General features: G+C 32.3%; 3 protein-coding genes across 5 annotated transcripts; 2 read left to right on the top strand and 1 right to left on the bottom strand.

Moving 5' to 3' along the window:
- The first annotated feature begins 4,561 nt into the window (after positions 1-4,561).
- On the top strand, positions 4,562-7,609 carry LOC133287474 (uncharacterized). The gene is made up of 2 exons (XM_061485104.1): positions 4,562-5,454; positions 7,206-7,609. Exons 1-2 carry the CDS (start codon positions 4,757-4,759, stop codon positions 7,210-7,212), a joined length of 705 nt encoding a protein of 234 aa, XP_061341088.1. The 5' UTR covers positions 4,562-4,756; the 3' UTR covers positions 7,213-7,609.
- Positions 7,213-9,735, top strand: LOC133287475 (uncharacterized). Of its 2 annotated transcripts, none has more exons than XM_061485106.1 (4): positions 7,213-7,344; positions 8,561-8,744; positions 9,056-9,131; positions 9,547-9,735. In XM_061485106.1, the coding sequence occupies exons 2-4, from the start codon at positions 8,655-8,657 to the stop codon at positions 9,720-9,722; spliced, it is 342 nt and encodes a 113-aa protein (XP_061341090.1). In that variant the 5' UTR covers positions 7,213-7,344; positions 8,561-8,654; the 3' UTR covers positions 9,723-9,735. The 2 variants fall into 2 exon arrangements, with proteins under 2 accessions (XP_061341090.1, XP_061341089.1); XM_061485105.1 differs by having other exon boundaries at positions 9,050-9,131.
- Positions 9,736-11,018: 1,283 nt separating this feature from the next.
- LOC133287463 (vesicle-associated protein 1-2-like) lies at positions 11,019-14,583 on the bottom strand. Of its 2 annotated transcripts, XM_061485086.1 has the most exons (8): positions 14,299-14,583; positions 14,118-14,188; positions 13,748-13,829; positions 13,523-13,638; positions 13,252-13,416; positions 13,100-13,150; positions 12,700-12,777; positions 11,022-11,708 (listed from the first exon to the last, which is right to left on the bottom strand). In XM_061485086.1, exons 1-8 carry the CDS (start codon positions 14,348-14,350, stop codon positions 11,598-11,600), a joined length of 726 nt encoding a protein of 241 aa, XP_061341070.1. In that variant the 5' UTR covers positions 14,351-14,583; the 3' UTR covers positions 11,022-11,597. The 2 variants fall into 2 exon arrangements, with proteins under 2 accessions (XP_061341071.1, XP_061341070.1); XM_061485087.1 differs by lacking the exon at positions 13,100-13,150 and having other exon boundaries at positions 11,019-11,708.
- Between the last annotated feature and the right edge of the window lie 6,345 nt (positions 14,584-20,928).

Raw genomic sequence — 20,928 nt, 5'->3', positions numbered from 1 at the left:
AAGAAATGTTATAACAATTAGACCGACCCGGTTGTGTCGACCCAAAAATTAGTGAATCGGTCATATAACCGATTCGGTTTTCATATTGGACCGGCCATATAATGGAACTAAGTGCAACCCGGTCAGGATCAAAAAAAAAATTTAGTTTGTTCTCATCGATTGATGCCTTTATTTTTTCACTCTCACACAAATGGTTTGTTTTCTTTTGAAATATATGAGTGATATGTTGCTTATATAGTTAGATAGGTTATGTACCTACAACACTAATTATTATCTTGGTTATGCAATATGCAGCAAATTTTGATTAGATTTATAGTTAGACAATGATGTGTAATTTATTGTTGGACAATGATGTATAATTTATTGTTTTTCATAGTAACATATTTGGAAATGGTATCATTTTTTTATTGGTATTTGAATATATTTATAGTTTTTTTAATATAAATTATAGGTTTATATATACTTACCGGGTCATGCAGTTAAACCAGTGACCCAAAACCTCGATCGGAGCAATAATCAGGCCGGATTTAATAACATTGGTTGCTAATAGGGATGTAAGTGGGTCAGGCCGGCCTGTAGGGGCCTATGGCCTTGCCTAAATCAGGCCAGACTCGACCTATTACATATAATCAAATTGTGATAGTTCAGATGGTGATTTGAGCTAAGTAGGTGGTGGAATGACTTATGTTCAATTCCCTACCAATACTACCTTTGGGAGTGACATAAGATCTGTACCAATATCTATAGTAGCATCAGAATCCACATTTAGTGTTATTTAGTGTTGGAGGAAAAGTTATTGATACTTATCGTTCTAGCTTGATTGAAGATACCTGTAACACCCCGTATATATCCGGTTTGTTATCATATCATCGTATTAAGCCATTCTTAATTTAAAATTACGGAATATCTTTTTCTGTTCAATTATGACGTCATTATCATTAGCAAAGTTGAATTACTTAATTCATTTCATAAAACATCGCATGTATGTAAATTGCAAAAGACAGCTAACTGAAATACCTCATAACATAGATGTGAGTATCTAAGTCACAGATCTACAACATGTAGTCCGGACAATATCCTGATACATTATTAATTACAACTAGAAACAACTAAGCATAAAATCAAGTCAAAGTGGCATGGACAATCCCCATGCTCACCAAATAAAGCACAAGCCCCACAACACTCTCAAAAATAACATCATGAAGCTAAAAGCATAAAAGGCAACAGTCAATATCCAGCATCCAACATAAGCAGCGTAACAACATATAATCAGCTAAGCTCTAGCCTCCTGCTACTGGAGGTCTCAACCCCCGCATTACCTGAACCAGAAATATGTGCCGCAAACGTGGGGTGAGATCTCTAAAAAAAATCTCAGTAAGACAAGGGGTTCTCAAGGATCTTCCACCCCAAGCTCACTTACACGAGCAATATAAGTTCAAAAGCATTTGACAGTATAAGTTCCAAAACTATGCAGTGCAACAGATATTCATGCCATGTGTGTTTTAACTATTTTACTGGCCAGAGAAATGCAGGAATACGTCTATTACCTACACTTAGTACAAGGAACATCGTTTGCACCTCACCCACGGCCTCACCCTCTTGTATGTACCACATACTCAGGCTTACCGTATAGGTGGAACACCACATGCATATCATAAAGGCACTCGCATATAACAGCTCAACAGCATTTCAACAAATCAATATATCATGTAAACAACATCATGCATATAACCATACCCCCATGGGACATGGTGGAACCAAAAATGGCTAAACCGAGGACACGAATACTTACCTTGCAAGCTAACAATCCAAGCCAAGAGTCCACACAAGCTCAAGGTCCACATACAGCAGAATCACAATCTGTTTTGGACCAGCAATCATATCAATAACTATAGCTCACAAGCATATACATAAAGATAACGTTTTTCCTTTGTGTTCTATGTCTTAAGGCTTCTCACAAAGCCACAAGCCCTTAATCCCTTGATTCTAACTTAACTAGTTATTACAGAGGTTCAACATAACTCATCATGGGTCCACAAACCCATAAATATCATTCTGTATGAACAGTACAGCTACTGTCCTTCAAAAACCCAAAATATCCGGATATTTGTCGGGGGCATATCCGGATATCTGACTGTCAATATCCGGATATTCAGAACCCCATATCCGGATATCAATATCCGGATATCCATATTTGGATATCAATATCCGGATATTTCTAACCCAATAACCGGATATTTCGCGGGAGAACTCAGATTCTGCATTTCGCGAGATATTAATCCAAAGGTCCAACTTTTACCGATTACAGAAGCCTAAACATGCATTTCTAGGTGTGTTTAAGCTTACCCAACCTCAAGTTGTTAACTTTAGTTCATTACATGCATCAAAGTTCCATTTTTAACCATGGAAACACATGGTCAAGGTAGATGAAGCTTACCAACAGCTCAAAACAGATAAAAGAATGCTCTTGGAGCTCACACTTCAGCTCCTAGGGTACTGACTTCAAGGTGAACGAAAATGGACCAATAAAGCTTGGTTCTTTCACACCAACAAGGCTTCTAAGAGCATCACGAAGTCATGACAAGGCTCCCTCAACAAAGCTTATGAACTCAACCCCACAGCTCAACAAAACAGAGATGAAACAACCTAGAAAACTGACTTCCACACTCACCACACACTCCACTAAGTGTTTCCAAGGATTAGCTAGAGAAAATCAAGGAAAGGTGGCAACTTGGTGGTTTATCAAAGGGAGGAGATCAAGAACAGAAGGGAGGCTGACCACAGCTCCAAAACCCACGTAGAACTCAGATTATGGCCTAGGGTTCTGTGCATAAGTTGTATTTATAGTCCACTTAAGTTTTTTTTTTGGTACAATAAAGGGCCTAAGCCCAAAAAACACTGTATTAAGCCCAAAAAACTTAAGTGGACTCTTTTGTCTCTTAGTCCACTTAAGTTTTAATCGTACTGTATTAGCGCTAATTGTTACGCTTAGCATTTTAATTCCAAACTTAGGATTCTGAACCTACTCATTTTTTTAATATTTATCATATTTTTATTTTATTTTTTGCAGCACATTTCCGGTACGCGCTTTTCCATAGCCAGTATCAGTTCTGGCACCCGTTCTCATTATTTTGACTTGAAACTTATTTTACATGTCCTATATATTATTCTAGTAATATTCCCATACTTATTATAATTTTCCGGGATACTTCATCGGTACGCATTTATATCGAGTAGCAGAACCGGTATCTGCACTTTTCGTCAGAAAAGTGACTTTCAGCATTATTAATCTCTTACTATAATTATCTAAGCCTCATAATAATTATTAAGGTCAATTATAGAATTATTTCTTAATTTCTCATAATTAATTAATTAACTTCCTTAATTAACGGTGCGGGTTCTTACAATATCACCCAAACTTTAATATATGGAGGAGATTGGTAACATAATAAGTATGATTTGAAGAAAAAATAAATGATATAAAAGGTATTTTTTAATATATTTTTTCTATTCTTTAATCTTGTTTATTGTGTTCTACATTTACAAATTGTTTGCCAACTTATCTAACATTGGAATTGTATTTACATGGAGAGAAGATGATGAGAAGTTTTTAGCTACTGCAAGCATCATGATGCATTTGTTGGATTCATGCAGTTATTTTGATTTACATATTATGAATTAATTTGTTGAATCTGATGAAATATATGTTATTTAGTTTGATCATTTTGCTTCTGAAAGTGACTTAAATACAGATTGTAATAGGTTATTGTTGTGATTATAGTTTTGTTTGAGCGTTGAAATTGTGATTTTTATTTTAGCAACAAAATCTGAGTACTTTGTGAAGTTGATTCATGTTCTGCTTGAAAGTTAAAAATTAACAATGTACTAAAAATAAAAATAAAAAATTAATAGACTAATGAGATAGGTCAGACCATTTCTTTATTATATAAATGGGTTAGGTTAGACTAACAGTTAAACTCATACTACACTCTCGGATCAGGTCAAATTAAAATCTCTTGACATACATTTGGGCTTTTTGAGACAAAGCTCAGCCTGGCCCAGCCCAGCCCACTTTGACCCCTAGTTGCTTGGCTTGAAACAAAAGAATAAGAGCATGTTTGGACCTCTCTTTTTTAAGCTAGAAGCTACTTATAAGCTAAAGCTAAAAAAAGCATAAAAAAGAAAGTTAAAAGTTGTGTGGTGATTATATACAATTTTTAGCTTAAAAGTTACTTAAAAACACACAATTCAAGAAAAATATATAAGAGTTTAAAAAAAGCTTCTTCTAGGAGCTTTTGCCTTAAATTTTTTTTTTTCATTACATAAAAAAAAAATTCATTATAAGAGCTTTTCGCAAAATCTATTTGACCTAACTTTTATTTATAAGTAAATTTTAGCTTAAAAAAATAAAATAAGAGAGGATCAGGCTTAGGCGCACTAAAAAAGACTCATACAGTTCTCCGGCAAAATAATTTGATAAAAAATAATTTATTAAAGTACGACGATGCGTTTTATCGTGGTGCGCGTTCTCATTGCCTTTGGTTTAGGTCACCGTCTTGGTATCCGTCGTGCTAGGGTTTGAAGAGTATTCACTTAAATACAACAGAATATCGCGAATTCGTGGAAATTTTCAATTCGGTAACTGCGGAATCGAAACATATCGAGAGTATCGTCCTAGAGGTTACGGTAATCTTCTCAGTGCTTTTGAGTTTTCAATTGCTTATACCGGTGACGGTGAATTGTTAAGCAATTGAGAATGGGAGGGCATGGTGGTTTGAATATTCTCCCTCAGAAACGTTGGAACGTTTACAATTTCGACAACAGAGAGAAAGTCCGTCGCGACGAGGAGGAGGCAGCCAGAGAAGAGCAATTAAAGCGCGAACAGGCGCGAAAACGCGATACCGAGTTTCGTCTCGAGCGTCTTCGTGTCGCTCGAGGTTTGGCTCCGTTGATTCCTCAGCAGGCGGAGACGGAGACGGAGGCAACGAAGCCTCATGAACCGGAACCGGAAACGGAACCTAAGTCTGGTCACATCAACCTTTTCGAAGGAATCAAGATTTTTGACCCGATTCGAGTACCTAGGAAAGACGGTGTGGCAGAAATAGATGGTCCGAAGAGGAAGAAGATGAAGAAAGAGGATGGAAGTTCCACCAGCGTTGTTGTGGCTCCGGAGGATGAGAAATATAGGTTAGGTTATGGTGTTGCTGGGAAGGGGGTTCAGTTGCCTTGGTATCTTCGGAAACCGAATGACAATGGTAATGATGATGTTGGTAATGATGAGAGGAGTGGCGGTGATGGGGGAGATAAGAAGGGTGAGAAAAAGAAGAAGACATTGGAAGAATTGAGGGAAGAAAGGCTGAAAAGGGAGAGGCGTGAGAAGGACAGAGAGAGAGCCTTGAGACACGAGAAGAGGCAAAGTCACGGAGATGTTTATGGCAGTAGAAGATTCTCCAGGTGAAATCATGTTTTGCTTTTGGAGTTTTTTTTATCAGTTTCTTTTGATTGATTTGCTTTTGTTAAGTCTTTCCTGATAATTTGTGAAGTTTGTTGTGATCAACAATTTCAAACGGGCATGAAAGATGTATAATTTTTGATTCGGTAGCCTTGTGTCTGGAACGAAAGATTGATATAATTAATCAAAGTTGTTTGGTTTTCTTTCATTGAGTTATTTCTTATCTATAGACTATAGCTGAATTGAGTTGTATTAGTTGTGATTCTCTTTTCTTTGATATGTTGTGTTCTTTCTAGGCAGTTGTCTGGACTAGAACTTATTTGATTGTTAGTAGGTCGTGTTGTTAGCTGTGAATTTCGGGACTAACTTATAGTATAGTTTTTTTTTTTTTTTTTCAGTTCAATTGCATTGATACCATGCAACTTTGAGCCTTCTTTAGATAAATTCTTCGATTATAACTTTTGTATCACGTAGCCTTTCCAAGTTCCTAGTACTCAAATTATGACAATATGCAGTAACCTCCTTTAAGCCGGTTGACTTTAAATGTTTGCTATGCTATGTTATTGATCAAATTTTAGTTTATACACCGGTGCCACTGAATATTAAAAATATCAAATAGAAGGAATTTTGTTGTAGGTTTTTTTTGAGTAATTTTTTAATATACTGTTTTCTCTCTGACACAACCTCGACACCAATTTTTAAATGCATGAATTATTGGGCAATGGTGCTAGTAATTATATTACCACTTTGCCGTGTTTGAAAGATGTAGTGATATTTACAAAAAAAAAAGATGTAGTGATGACAAACTTGGTTGCTGTTTATACAGCAGAGTTTCAAAATCTAACATGAGGCTGAATAGGTCGTTTGCTTGTTCAACTGCAAGGTGGTTGAATGTGAAAAGGACACTAAAAAATTAAAGTTAAATATTTTATACGCTATCATTGTATAGATATGGTTACTTGATCACTATTTTTACAACACTATTTTATTAAAATAATATAGAAAACTTGTATTAAAAGGTTGACATAGTGCACAAGGCTTCCACATAATTTTGATTTTCTTCTTTCAGAAAGTAATTTACAATAAGCTGGATATTCTTCAGTGAATAGCTATGGTATTTGTTTTGGTCAGTTACTACCTTACTGGTCACTATTTTGATGCTGTCATTTACTAAGATCTTTTTATTGGCACTGTTTTATAGCTGAAGATGAGACTTGAGTTTTAAAATTCATACGCATAATACATTTGGAACTTTAATATTTTTTACCCTTCCTGCTAAAGTATATAATCAGACTTTACTAGTAACAGGAATATTGTAGAAAGAAAGGAAAATTTTGGTGAGTGTTGAATTTCGTAGTGAGAAAATGGGGGGTTGTTGTTTATATCTTATTATTGGCTGTAGTTTTTTGTGTTTTAGGTTCTGTGATGTTCTAGTTTTACTGGCAGAATGACAGTATAAAATTATTTTCGATGTATATGCACTCCTCTGCTTGATTTAGAGGACAAAGGGTAGCAAATTCGTGGACATTACTAAAGAAACTATTGATAGACTGAGCAATTAAGCGTGCACACGTGTGCTTCAGTTCAAAGCTGGTTTCCTATTTGCATTAATTAGAAGTATGAAAGATGTTAGTACCAAATCGAATGATACTTAAAAAGCGCATTCTATAGGTGATTTTTGAATTAACAATGGGATTGTTTCTCTGTTTTCATTAATTTGTTTAATGAAATGGCATATTCTATTGTTTTACAGGCGATGATTGAGAGAAGTGTTCTGGATTTCCTTAACAATGTGTTCTCCATATATTGTTACAAATCGTGTTCTCCGTGGATTTTTCCTTCCTAGTATGGGATCGTGCTGGCTTCATTCTTGAGAATTTTATAGCAAATTCGTAAGCAGCTTCTCCCAACTCATCTGCCCCCCTCTCCCCTTTCAAGAATATAGATGACCAAGTGAACTACGGATTTTGAGTAATGGACAGATCCGCCAAGCTTGTACCTGTAATTAGTTTTAAGTCCTTCCTGTCCAGTAACATAATCAAAATTAAATTGCTTTACCTAAAGAAAAAAAAATTGTAACTATTTTTGGTTTGAATTTCTTAAGTTGTACCGGTAGAATTAAATGCTGAGCTAAGTTTAGTCATTACCCTTTATCTGAAGAAATTATCTTTATTACTCTATATTCTTTTTGTGGTTAACAGTTGTATTAACTTCCCCCATTACTCTCATAAAAAGGAAATTAACAACGGGAATGAATAAAATAGCTTGAGAAGTACACGTTTAAGGACTAACGGATGAGCAAACTGCTACAGAAGTATCAATTAATTGAAGTCAATATCTAAATTGCTTTTTTAAGTCGTCCCTTGCAAGATGTAATTTTTCTTGTGATTCATATATTGCGGAGAAGGTACATTGGAATTCATATCAGAGGCTTGACTTTTAAAAAGAAATAAATTTTATTTTTTAAATTGGCAATAAAACTATTTCGCGTTTTTCTTTATCTTTTTTTTTTAGTAAACTCTTTCTCCCCTTGTTCAAGTTAGACATTTCGTAAACTTGCCAGTCTAATTCTCCAGGTTTACACCTTTGATTTGTTTAATGGATTACTTGAGTTAGTGGATAGATTTGCCTCTGAGGCTCTGATGGTGGCCTCTGTAATAAATATGGAGTGTTTAGCTGGCTAGCTGTTACAACGTGTTTTCCTGTATACAAATTGTTTTTGACGTCTAAGAATAAATGTATTTTATTGACTTAGAATCACATTGGCAAATAAAATTAAAGTTTCTCCATACAAGTCTTTCAATTAGTAGCCTATAGTTTTAATTTATCTATCTCTATTTAAAATCATAAAACATATTTATTTGTTAGGAGACTGAGTGTCATTGGCCAAAAAGTCTGCTAGTTGAATTTGTTTGCTAGAACGTGCGACCTGCGAAGCCAATATGTTATGTTAGATGCTTGGCAAAGGGTTTGACAGCCTTTGCGTATGGAAGCATCTTAGATGAATTATTCAAACAAGATCATTTGGAAATTGTTTATCCAAACATGACATAATTGAATAGGAGGCTTAGCTTTTCTAAATCCTAACACAGCAAGTTTGAAAAATAGGATATTATGAAAAATTGGTCGGTAACAAAACGGAAGAGGCTGCTTCAAGAAAACCATAACAAAGAGAGAAGCAGAGCTTGCAGATAATAATCATATGGCCATTACAAAAACACAGGTTTGCTTGAAGGCCATAACAAATGATAACCGTTCTCTTCTTCACATGGAGAACTTGACGCTTCCCTCGGTATGTTTACTATTCTCTGATATTCACTCCCTTAGTTTTGAACAAATTCTCAATAGCTGTCTCTTGCCATTTAGTATTTATTCCTAGTATCTAAATGGTTGTTAATCCAAATGGTTGTTAATCCAAAGATAGATTCTTTTTTTTCTCTTTTATTTTCTCCTTTCTCCCTTTATTCCTAAGTTTTTCAGAAATCATACAATAAGACAATTGTTGCAATTCTTCGAAAGAGTTGTTGTAATATCACTAATTAGATAATTGTAGACATGTCAAGCTCACTGCCTTATTTTGTAATGATTGGTAATCAGTTTCAGGTTGTAGTGATAACAGCAAATATGGAGTGCAACGGTTGTAGGGGGAGAGTTTCCAGAGTTGTCTCAAAAATGACTGGTGAGGTTCCGAACTCTGCTTTGTTTTTTGTAGAGAAATGTAAAATTGTCATCTGAATCAGTTTCAAAGCAATTTTCGACATAACCACTATGGCAAAGTCAAACGAGATCATATTTAATAAAGGGATAAGTAATAGAAAGCTTTCTTTTTTAGTTCACGACCAGATCAAGATCAGAGGCTAGTCTTTTTCTCCCATTAAGCTCGTTTTAATTTTACTTAAGTAGTTCTTTTGTGATCCAAAGATCACGGGTTCGAATTCGGAAATAGGTTCTTTACAAATATACAAGGGTAATACTGCATATAAGGATAACACTTACCCACTTTTATTAATCAGGGTTTAATGGAGAGTGTGTTTTAAGGTTGTTTAATTTTAGTAAAAGAATTATGTTCTTGTTGCAAAAACTATAATATGCAGGGTTGACAGAGTACACAGTGGATGTGCGTAAAAAAGAAGTTACGGTTAAGGGAGATTTCATAGCACATTGCAACTTCCAGGAGGAAACCCTTAGAAGCAGCACCCTGAAGAGTGCCATCAATCCACCCAGGTCCCTGTTTACATGTTTAACTCACTTTGACAAACATTTAATATAACCAAAAGTAGATCCTTGCCACAAAGTTTAAATTATAAGACTCACTTTTTTGTTTCTTTCTCTCTCACACTACAAGCATAAACTAACTGCATAAAATCTAAAATGAGGCAGCCTAAGCGTTGAAATTATGCTAGTTGATGACTTGCCTTCGCTTCTTTCTAGGGTTCTCAGATGTGGTAATAACAAAAATAATAGAGAGGAATTAGAGAGGATGCATGCAATTAAATTTTGGATTTGATTTGGTCTGAGATTGGCACTAGATATATTCTTGGCTGAGTTATTGGGAACAAGAAAATAAGAACTGTTCCTGGTACAGAAAACTACAAGAGGAGCCATAATAAAATTGAGACCATAATAATAAGAAACTGAATTTTTTTTCCCCCATCAGACTTGGCTCGTGTTAAGTTCACAATTTGGTCAAATTCAATAAATCGATTAAGTATTTTATTATTTGAGCCTTTTAGACACTATAAAATGGGTCGAATTTGTAGCTCAATTTTTTTTTAACATATATTTATCTAAATATTGATACAATCAAATTTAAAATAAATTAATACTCAATCAGTTCACAAACTAATAAATCAATCATACAAAAATTTAATTTCAACGCATTTAGCAATTAAACCAAAAATTTTACCTCATTGAATTGTACAAACTAATGCAATTCCTTTCCTGCCCTAAACGATGGAAATGGTTTTCGATGCTTTCACCACGAGAGTTTACTTGAGATAACTATAATAATTAATGGTATTAGTTTTTTTTAGTTTTCTTTCTCTTCTCTTCACAGGACTTAGGACTTTACATGAGGTTTGTATATTTTTATATATACGTAAAAAATAAAATTATCATTTACAAAAACATTAATCCGTAATTTAATATGAATAAAGTGATTATTTTTCTTCTGAGAATAACCCAGAATTCTTCGGCCTATGAAAGGAACCCCGAGTTGGCAATATCCTATATTCTTGAATGAGGAAAACCAATTAAAAGGACCGATGGATTAAAATTATATTCTACGCATACAATTATTACGAATAAAATAAATACCATGTATTCTACCACAAATTTTGCTAACAACTGTCTTTGAAAAATAATTCTTCTAAAGTATATAGGTGTATGCCCAGCTTTAAATTTGTTTAAAATTTATTTAATCTATTAAAAACGTTTCCCCTGTTTCTGCATTTATACGAATGGTAGGTATTCAAATGAAAATAATGTTATAAAATGATCAAATGATTGGTTCAAGAGTCCGTAAATTTTAACTTTAAAAAATAACAACCAACACTTACAAAAAAGAAAAAAAGAAGAAAAAGAGAGTAATATCACAGACACATCCATGACAAGAATTTTGCGGGATGTCTCTAGGGAGAAAGAACTTATAACACGAGTTATACAATGGTTAATCTAACAGCAACGCTATACCTTGGCCAAAGACCCAAAATAAATAAGTGAAAATACATGTTTTGAAAAAAGCAGCAGGGAACCTACCATCTAACGGCCATTCTTGACATGAAGATGAAAGAGTCCCTCAAGATTTATGTTTATTAACGGTCATTGTTGACAACTTGACATTACGAGATAGTCACTGAATGAACCACGAAAGAAGAAACAACAAACTTCCCCTCTTAACTTACAAAAAGAATGCATGTTACTGAAAGCATGAGTCAGTTCACAGTAAGAGCAACCACAGACCCACAACTTCATCTAATGTTTTCTACTGCCAAAATGTTATCCACCCAAAAATAAACAAGTAAAAGGAAAAACCAACATTTGCTGAATTGATCTATTTTAACTTTCGTCATAATTGCTTGAATAGTCAGGAACAAGAAGAAAACTAAGATAAAAACTATGGAGCAAGATCGAATTGCTGAAATGCTCAGGTCTTCTTCATGAGATACCCCATAATAATGCCCAGTAAGCCAATTAATATGACAAAGATAAATGAAACTCCACCACGATTTTTGTTGCCTTCTCGCTTCAGCAACTCCTACAAGTAGTAAAATCATCGAATTAAGTGCTTCCTTACGTCCAAAGCTTAGATTGAAAGAATCGGTTGATATATGCAGCAGAAATTAAAGTGCACGTTAGGGTAACATAACAATCCAGCCCTCAAAATCACCCCTCTCCCAATAGAAAACATATTGCACATGTCAATTTCCATTTCCCCTCCATTGAATAGTAGCAGCACATAAAAAGGAACTTGCACTAATACTAAAGAGATCAGACCCAGTTATTTGGTCTTCATACACTTTTCTATCAAGAAAATTTCGTCACGATTCAGACTAAAATCCTGGAAGACTATGTTGTTTCAACATAAACTGATAGGAAAGCAATTGACAGGAAGAGTTACATTCCTAACAGGTCATTGAAGAGGAGAACAAAGCAAAAATTGAACACAATTTAAGGTAAAATATTTGAAGTTAAGGAATTAATATGAAACAACATGAAGCACAAATGGATCATGTCCAGCCAAAATGTTCCTAAAATTAAACTGACATACTGGTGCAGAAAATTCTATGTTCATCAGTTTTCCTAGTACCAAATAATTGAAACTCACAAACACTATCCAATGCCATGAAAAGAATATGACTGATTCAAGACCCTAAAAAATATTAGAAAGAAAAGAAGAGCATAAAAATTTATCTAATTAAAGTCCCCCTCCTGAAGTTGCCTTGACAAGACATATCTCCTTTTCTTACCTCATCTATCACATAACATTATTTGTTTTTAGTTGCTCTTTAGTTCAACGAGGGTTTTCAAATAAAATTAAATAGTAGGAAAGAGCATCTGATGATATTTAGTTTTAAAAATTACTGCTACAATAACAGTAACATAAACATTCTCATCCTAGTGGAGGGAGCTCAGACTCCAGATTTAGTTTAAAATCCTCCACCACAAAAGGAAAATAAATATAGATCAGATAATACTTAAATAAATTTATCTATGACAATGATGGCATATATTTTGTAAATCCTCACCAGTTCCTGACGTAGCTTGGTGTTTTGTTGAATTGCATTATTCTTTTCTTCAGTCAACCTTGAGATAAGAGCTCTTGCCTGCAACAGAGCAACTATAATCAAATTAATGTTGTCACACAGCACCAATTCTAAATGTTACAGCCTTTATAAATTACCACAAAATTAGTTGGACGAAAAAGAAAACAACACCCAGTCAAAAATAGTTACAAATCAATGCAATTTACCAAGTGATAATATCTTTAAAATAGTGAACAAGAAAATTCAATTATATTTTATACTCTTTCCTGAAAAAATAAATGTGTATATTCTAAACTAGATTTAAACAGCAGTCAATTAGTAAAGCAGCTAACCACAAATTTAACAAACAACAAATAGACTACAAAAAGTCATTTTACTTTACCTCTGAAGACTTTTCTTGAGCCTCAGGTCGTTCAGTAAATCCTCTTGTTACCTGAAATACCCAAAAAAGAAAAGGCATCTCAAATGATATCCTAGGAATTTTATAGGGGGAAATGAAGGTTAACCCAAAAACAGGACAAGTTAAGAACCCACTTGCGTGAAGTCAGAACCATTGGCATTTCCATTTTCGGAAACAGAACCTCTAGGTGATGAGCCTTCTTCAGAACCTTCTGGGACTGGAGATGGTGGTTGAGCTGGAGAAACATACACCACTCTCAATTTGCACTCCTCAACCACATGCCCTGCCTCCTTGTTGAACTAGACAATACCAATGACACAAATCTTGTAATTTCACAAACAAACAAAAATAGAAAAAAAAGAAATCAAATGAAAATGGAAAAGCAAGTAGCATGATGTATTATACCATTTCAGCAGTGATATCCTTCGGGCTGGCACCATCATTAGTTTTTACGCTCTGAAGGAGAAACTTATCCTTGCATTGCATATCAGGTGGAGCTTCTTTTTGCGCTTGCATGGTAACTTCAAAAAAAAAAGGGCCCAAACGTCACCAATCCATTGATTGACCATAAAACATAAATAAGAAAAAAAAAAAGGTAGTAATATGCATTCAGAATAATCTTATCGGTACCCATAACATCACATGTAGATCGTGGCAAGACAATTCCAGTGTTTGGACGAACACAATACTTCTTGGGATTGGTTGTTTTCACCTGAACAAAATCAAAATACAAACATAAACATGCAAATTTTGCATTTCATCGCACAAAAAGCTGCAAAAAGTAAGAAAAATCGTTTGTTCCTATCCAACATTGCGCAAAAACTGACAAGGGAAATCACTTTAACTTCAAGAGAACACTAAAATTACGTTCAGATTATCAGATATTATAAGAGAAGCAAAACCATAATTCACAATCGAATCATACTCCAAATTAACGAAAAACAAAGGGGGAGAAAAAACGAAAAATCGGAAGCAAAGACTGAAACAAAATTGATGTTACCTTGAAAACCACATAGCTATCGGTCTTATTTAACAATTGAAGAGAACACGAGATCTGCTTCTTCAGCTCAACTAACACAATGAACGAGAGAGAGAGAGAAAAAAAACGAAATCAAACACGTGAAATTCAAACCCTAGAAGGAAGACAAACAGATCCAGGGAAAAAGAAAAGCGAAACTCACAAGGGAACTTGAGTTCGAGAGGTTCGATGCTGAGGAGTTCCCCAGTGCTCATCTCGGACCAATTGAAGCAGAGAAGACGAATATACAGAGGGGATCGAGGTTGTGAATATTCGAGAAAGTGCGTTTTGGTGTGAAGATGGATTCAGACGGAGAGATCGAGATCGAGATGAAAGGGAAGAAGAAGAAGAAGAAGAAGGAATTGGAATTGGAATTGGGAAATGCGGTGATCACAGGGATTCGGTTTTCTTTTTCTTTTCTATTTTCTCTGAGGTGGATAAAGTGGCCGTATCAACGTGCGTTGAAACTTAGAAAGAACAGAATAAAAAGTTTTTAGAATTAAGAAAAATTAATAAAATAAAAAATGTGCCAGCTTTAAGAATATCATTAAAAAAATAAAACACAGTTTGTTCTTTATGTTAGTTTTTATTTAGTCTTAAATTTTTTTCAAATATAATTACGAGGAGAGATATTCTCGTTACCAAAATTTTTTACTACTAACCTACTACCTATCTAATTACTATTATATTAACATTTTTTCTCTCTTCAAAAACTTTTCAACACTCTCTATTTAATCCAATGGTAATGTGATGGGTAGTAAGTTGGTAGTAAGAATTTTTAATTGTTAGAATATTCTCACTCTATAATTATTACGAAATCTTCGTAATAAATTTTGTATAAATGTTTTTTTGAAATGGATAGTTGTCTAATTAATGCAAAAAGTATTTGTCATTAAAAAATAATTTTATGGGATTTTAGATAAAATTATTGTATTTTAATATATATTGATGAGATTTTATATTCTCTTTTTTCCTTTTAATTTGGTAAATGAAATAAAATAAAATGTAAAAGATTAATAAATATATATTAAAATAGGATGATCATATAAAATGATATAAATTGTATCTTTTAAAATAATGAATATTTTTCTTATAATTAAATAATAGAAAGGAGAACCCTCCCTTATAATCGTTAGGTGGAAATAATTAGTAATCTCGAAGTTATAAGTAACCACAAATTTAGAAATGATTATACGAGTTCAAATTTCCATAAAAGCTAGGAAAGATTCCATGAACACTTCAAAAGAAACTGAACCTGCATGGATACTTAGTAGGGATAAAAGAAAGTGAGGGGAAAGTCCCGTCATGCTCGACTGTGTGAGGCAGTCTTGTGTACTTACGTCATTTTACTTTTTGATGCACTATCTATTTTTTTCTATCATTCTACACTTTTCATAAAAAAAATAGTCTTTCTACTTTTAAATTAAATGATACAATTTATATCATTTCACTCTTATAAAGAGGTGAAATCTGTACTTTTATATTTTTTTTGTTCACACTCTTTTTTTTTTATCTATCTCTTTCTCTCACTTAAAATGACATAAATTTATATTTTTTAAAATTATACACATTTTTCCCTTTCACAAATGCTTCTCGTCATTTCAAGATCATATATAAAAGTTTTAATGTTTTTATAACAAATAAATAAATTATTTATGTTTATTTTTAAAATGATTTTATTTTAAGTTGAAAAATTAAAATATTATAATAATTTTTTTATAATTTTGAAATAAATTATAATTATAAAAATACCTTAATTTTCATCTCAAATAATATTATTTTAAATTTAATATAAATAATTTATCTATATTGATCAGAGAAAAAATGAACTTTATATATAAAACCGTAGAGTACAAGTTTAATTGAATTATTTTTACGGTTCCATAATGATACATCAATTCATGACCAAACCTTCTCTAATTTTTTTTTTTTATATACTCATTAACTGAAAAAAAAAATCTGCAATGTATAAAAATCCGTATATATGCTAAAATGAGAATGACATGTTATGTTAATGTTCTGATATCTTAGGTGGCATTTAATAATATTAGACAACATTGTATCTCAGCTTTGACGCACTACATCACGAATAAAAACTCGAATTGAATGGATGGTAATGACTAAAAGAACATAAAAAATAATCAATAAATTTGAAAGTAATAGCTAAAGCAAAAATCTAAATGCATAAATAACAACAATTAATCAATCTATAGGGAATTCAGCTTTTAATTTGTTTTAAAAAAACTAATTTAAATCATTAAGAGGAAATTAGTGATGAAAAACGCTTATAGTTTCCGAAGAATCGTAAATATATGAAACCTCATATATAATAGTGTATGGGCAGACTACATAGATGAAATGGATCCGATTTCATGTATTTTTTGGTTGTTGTTGTTGTGGGGTTGTTTGGAGAGGGTTTAAGTTGAAAAAAGAAAAGAAGTTTATAAAAAAAAAAGAGAGAGAGAGAAACAAATAATAATTACATGAAACGGCAAGTCATCGATTATTACGTGAACTTTGTGATAAGATCGGTTATATCTTCAGACATATTTAAGCACAACTTTTCACAATGTATATATTAGTGTTGAGAGTTTTAATATAAATAATTGTTTAAATCCTGAACCAATGATATGTTTATAAACGAGTATAATTTTCTACCAAACTTGGAGTTTTTATGAAATGATAGTAGAACGTATTATTAATTTATTTATTTACTATTTTATAAAATGTTATTATTCATAGAGATAAGATGAGAATCGGAGTTGGCACTGGCAGGCTGTGTTTTGATCGATATGAATTCGACGTGAACATAAACACTATTAACACGAGCATCACATAAATAATTATTTATATTAAAACTCTCAACACTAACACAATTCTTTCATTACAAAGGTTGACATTACACGGTGTGCGTAAAATAATCAAAAAACTGAATCAAAATCATGAATCGAATCGAATTGAACTGTCCTTAAAATAACTGATTTATAAAAAAATTTAAAAATCAAGTTCATGAACCGAACCGGTTTTTAAAATCAGTGTAAGAACCGAACCATTTTAAACTGAATCGAACCGTTTCCGAGCCGAACCCAATTGTTTTAAAATCGAACCAAATTGATTTTTATAACTTTATTTTTAAATTTTAAATTTTTTTTCTTTTCAAAAGAGGATCGACCCGAATCGGTTTCGAACCGAACCGTTTTCAACTGAACCGAACCACTTTCAAACCGAACCAGTTTTGAATTGAACTGAACCACTTTCGAACCTAACCATCTAAACTAATTCGGTTCGGTTTTTTAAAAAATCCGGTTCGGTTCAACCAATAGACATCCTTAATTACACAATATAAATAGTTTGTCATTTTTACTTTTTGAATGAAAATTACTTAAATAATCTCACATTAATATATAAAAATAGAGTTAATGGGTTAAATATATAATTATATAAATTTTTTAATTTAAACAGATCAATTAAGGGCCGACACGAACAGGATACAATTTTTTTCAAATCACTTTTTAATCGACACAAATACAAATTTCATATCGTCTTTTGAATCATGTGGATTTTTCTATGTTTCTTTGCCTCCCACAGTTCATAATAATTCTCTTTCTCATCAAAATTTTTCTACTTCAAACATAAGTCAACGAATATAATTTCCAAGTTAAAATTTTATATGATTTTGTTATGTAAAAACTGTGTTTATTTTTATAAATATTTATAAATTTTGATAAAATTTTACTAATTATTTAATATTTGAATAGTAAAATTTAATATTAGAAAAATTAATATAAAATTTTTACGTAACTTTGTTAATAAAATTTGAATTTGAGAGTTCTATTAATAAAAAATTTGAATATGAGAGGATATTCATTCGGGTAATGCGTGGGGTGTTGTGTTGACAGATTGTGGTTATTTGCACCTGCACCAACCTTTTGGTAGGGCATTTACAAAGCTGCCAACTCTGCGAGACAGGGAGAGGTACACTTATCTATAACCTTCAATTCTACCGGTGAATCATTACATAGATCTATTTTTTATGTTTCTAATTAATCTCTCATATGGTTTTTTGTTTTTCAGGAAGAGTATCTCAAACTCAAAACTCGTGATTTTCTTAATTATGAAAAACTATTATATGGTTTATGTATTTCTAAAAATATAAAACATATTTATTTTTCATTTAATATTTTTATTAAGCATTAAAAGGATTTATTAAAAATATTTTAGAAAGATAAAAAAATTCCAAATAATATAGGTGATATAATATTTGTATTTTATTTATTTAAATATACGTTAAGGATAATATTTTTGTTGAAAAATTAGTCTTTAATATGACATTAGTTAAAAAATTTATACAAATTTAAAATGTTGATAATTAAAAAACTAGTATAAAATCAAATCACTTTGGACTATAGAGGGAAGGGGCGAAAGTCACCCTTATAAGCAGCATTATAAATTATTTTTCAATTTTGAACATATTAACTTTCAGTCATATAGAAACATTTCTACCATAGCCAGACTCGTCGTCAAAAAATTAGTATAATATCAAATCACTCTTTATTAAATCTCAATTAGTAAAGAAGTAAGAAAAATTCTTATAAGTAATTTTATCCTTATATATTTGTAAAGAAATTATTTTCTAAATTCGAATATGTAACTTTTCAATCACAAATTTATTTATTTTTCAATCACAAATATTTTTATCATGCCTCCAGACTCACCTTCAGTAAACTAGTGTAATATCATGTTTAAAAACAAGAAAAAATTAGTTCTAATCAACAAGCATAATTTAATTAGGTTATTTATATTTATTATTATTATTATTATTAGTATTATAAATTGTGCGAGCTAACTTTTCCATAAATCAAGAATATAGTGTCTGTCCTGACGATTGTAGGGATGTACCATTTTGATATGTGCATTTGAAGAAATTAATTCTCTTATAACGAGTTTGAAATTTGAAGCTAAACAAGATTACAAACTCACTTCTTCAATCATTATACCCACCTCCCAGAGTTAGGTTCTTTTATAGCAATTATATTTAATCTACATGGGAGTTATCTCTTAACAAAGATCATTCCGGTCATAACAGAGTTTTTTTTCCCTACTTAATTAATAAGTGCTCAATAATTTGGGGCTGTAAGTGATAAAGACCATAAAGAAAAAAGTGGGTTTTGGTGGCCATATTGAGACGCCGCAATGATGCTTTAAAGAAAGGGGTAGCTGTATTACCAAATCTGGGACTGACTCTATACGTGGTTTTCTTTTTTATAATATTTATGCCTTTAAGGAACAGGTCAATAATTAGTGAGGTTTATGGGTTTCGATTTTCTCATGTAGTAGGAGAAAATTTTTTTATGCTATAGACATATTTTATGTGAGATTCACATCTATTAAAAAATAAAAATAAAAAAATATATATTACACGAAAATTAAGAAGTCACTAGTAAAAAAACAACGACAAAATATTTTCACATACTTTATACTACCTAACCTCTCAAGTCCTCAACCACGTGCTTACTAACCGGGTCTGAATCCACCCTTGAATAGTTGTTGGCCAAGTACATCAAACTCTCCATGTGGGAAGTAGATGCTCTCCCTTCCCAATGAACACTTGACAATTTCCTTCTATAAAATGATGAATTTGCATCTTCTTTTATTCTTTTGGATCTAATAAAGAGTGCAAAAGGTGTAAGATTTATGAACTTTTATAAAATATACATATCCATACATATATATATATATATATATATATATATATATATATGGGAAAGATTTATTTACAATTTCTTTTACAAATTACATTAAATCTGATCGATCATATACTTTTAATTGAAGTATGATCGATCGATCAGACATAATATAATTTGTAAACAAAAAGTTTGTAAATATAATTTTTTTTCATATATATATATATATATATATATATATATAGTTGTATAAAAAATTTGATTTAATTTTTTTAAATGTAAAGAACTAATTCAACCCAAAAGCTTAAGCTGTTGGGTGAAGTTACATTAATGGTTTTATATATCTCAACACGCCCCCTCACACGAGAGCCCACTGGGCTTGAAGGGTGGACAATGCACAGACCCACCTACCTGTGCGAACAAAGAAATTTCACTTGAAAGAAAGTGAGGGGAGGCGAGGATCGAACCGGGACACGAGGCTCTGATACCATGTAAAGAACCAATTCAACCCAAAAACTTAAGCTGTTGGGTGAGGTTACATTAATGGTTTTATATATCTCAACATTAAAATATAAGACTTTGGCATTTTTAAAAGAAATCCAGATAGTGTTCTAAACTGGACTATGGCCTTGGGACCAAGATTCCAACTTACACTGATTAGCCGGCTTAACTCCAATTGAACGGTTTCCTAAAAGTTAGAAAGGAAGAATTCCCATGATTTCATAATTATGGGGCAGAAATTTTATTATGAATTTAGACAAGAATACGTCCATAGCAGTTTCAACATAAGGAGGAAGAAACAAGAAAGACCTAATCCCAAAATAGTCTCTCCTAGTGCATTTTGGAGTGTCGTTATAGATTTTTCCCCACTCGTTGTTGTTGTTGCACTTGGAATTTATAACTTCTTAGTGAACCTAAAACCTAGGGTCATGATTAGAATAAAAGTGACGAGGAAGGATATACCTGTTTTCTTTTTTTTCATTATTTTCTTTTACTTGTTTTGGACCAGCACTAATGGATTTGACCAATCAGGAATATTCAATACTCGCGTGATAAACATGAGAAGTCTATTCTGATAAAATCAAAAGGTATATTAGTTCACACGATCG

This window comes from Gastrolobium bilobum, unplaced genomic scaffold (assembly GCF_033153095.1).
Source record: "Gastrolobium bilobum isolate Gb01-03AN ecotype WA unplaced genomic scaffold, APGP_CSIRO_Gbil_v1 utg5060, whole genome shotgun sequence".
Classification (NCBI taxonomy): domain Eukaryota; kingdom Viridiplantae; phylum Streptophyta; class Magnoliopsida; order Fabales; family Fabaceae; genus Gastrolobium; species Gastrolobium bilobum.
Note: the sequence above shows the minus strand (reverse complement) of the source record. Positions and strands in the feature narration are given on the sequence as shown.

What these genes read in the sequence shown, in the direction of transcription:
- LOC133287474 (XM_061485104.1), top strand. Translation starts at nt 4,757, where the DNA reads ATGGGAGGGCATGGTGGTTTGAATATTCTCCCTCAGAAACGTTGGAAC.
- LOC133287475 (XM_061485105.1), top strand. Translation starts at nt 8,655, where the DNA reads ATGGCCATTACAAAAACACAGGTTTGCTTGAAGGCCATAACAAATGAT. An exon ending in AGAACTTGACGCTTCCCTCG is followed by an intron (nt 8,745 to 9,049) that starts GTATGTTTACTA and finishes ATTGGTAATCAG; the next exon opens with TTTCAGGTTGTAGTGATAAC. An exon ending in AGTTGTCTCAAAAATGACTG is followed by an intron (nt 9,132 to 9,546) that starts GTGAGGTTCCGA and finishes TATAATATGCAG; the next exon opens with GGTTGACAGAGTACACAGTG.
- LOC133287463 (XM_061485086.1), bottom strand. Translation starts at nt 14,350, where the DNA reads ATGAGCACTGGGGAACTCCTCAGCATCGAACCTCTCGAACTCAAGTTC. An exon ending in ATAGCTATGTGGTTTTCAAG is followed by an intron (nt 13,830 to 14,117) that starts GTAACATCAATT and finishes GATTTTGTTCAG; the next exon opens with GTGAAAACAACCAATCCCAA. An exon ending in ATGGTTCTGACTTCACGCAA is followed by an intron (nt 13,151 to 13,251) that starts GTGGGTTCTTAA and finishes TGGGTATTTCAG; the next exon opens with GTAACAAGAGGATTTACTGA.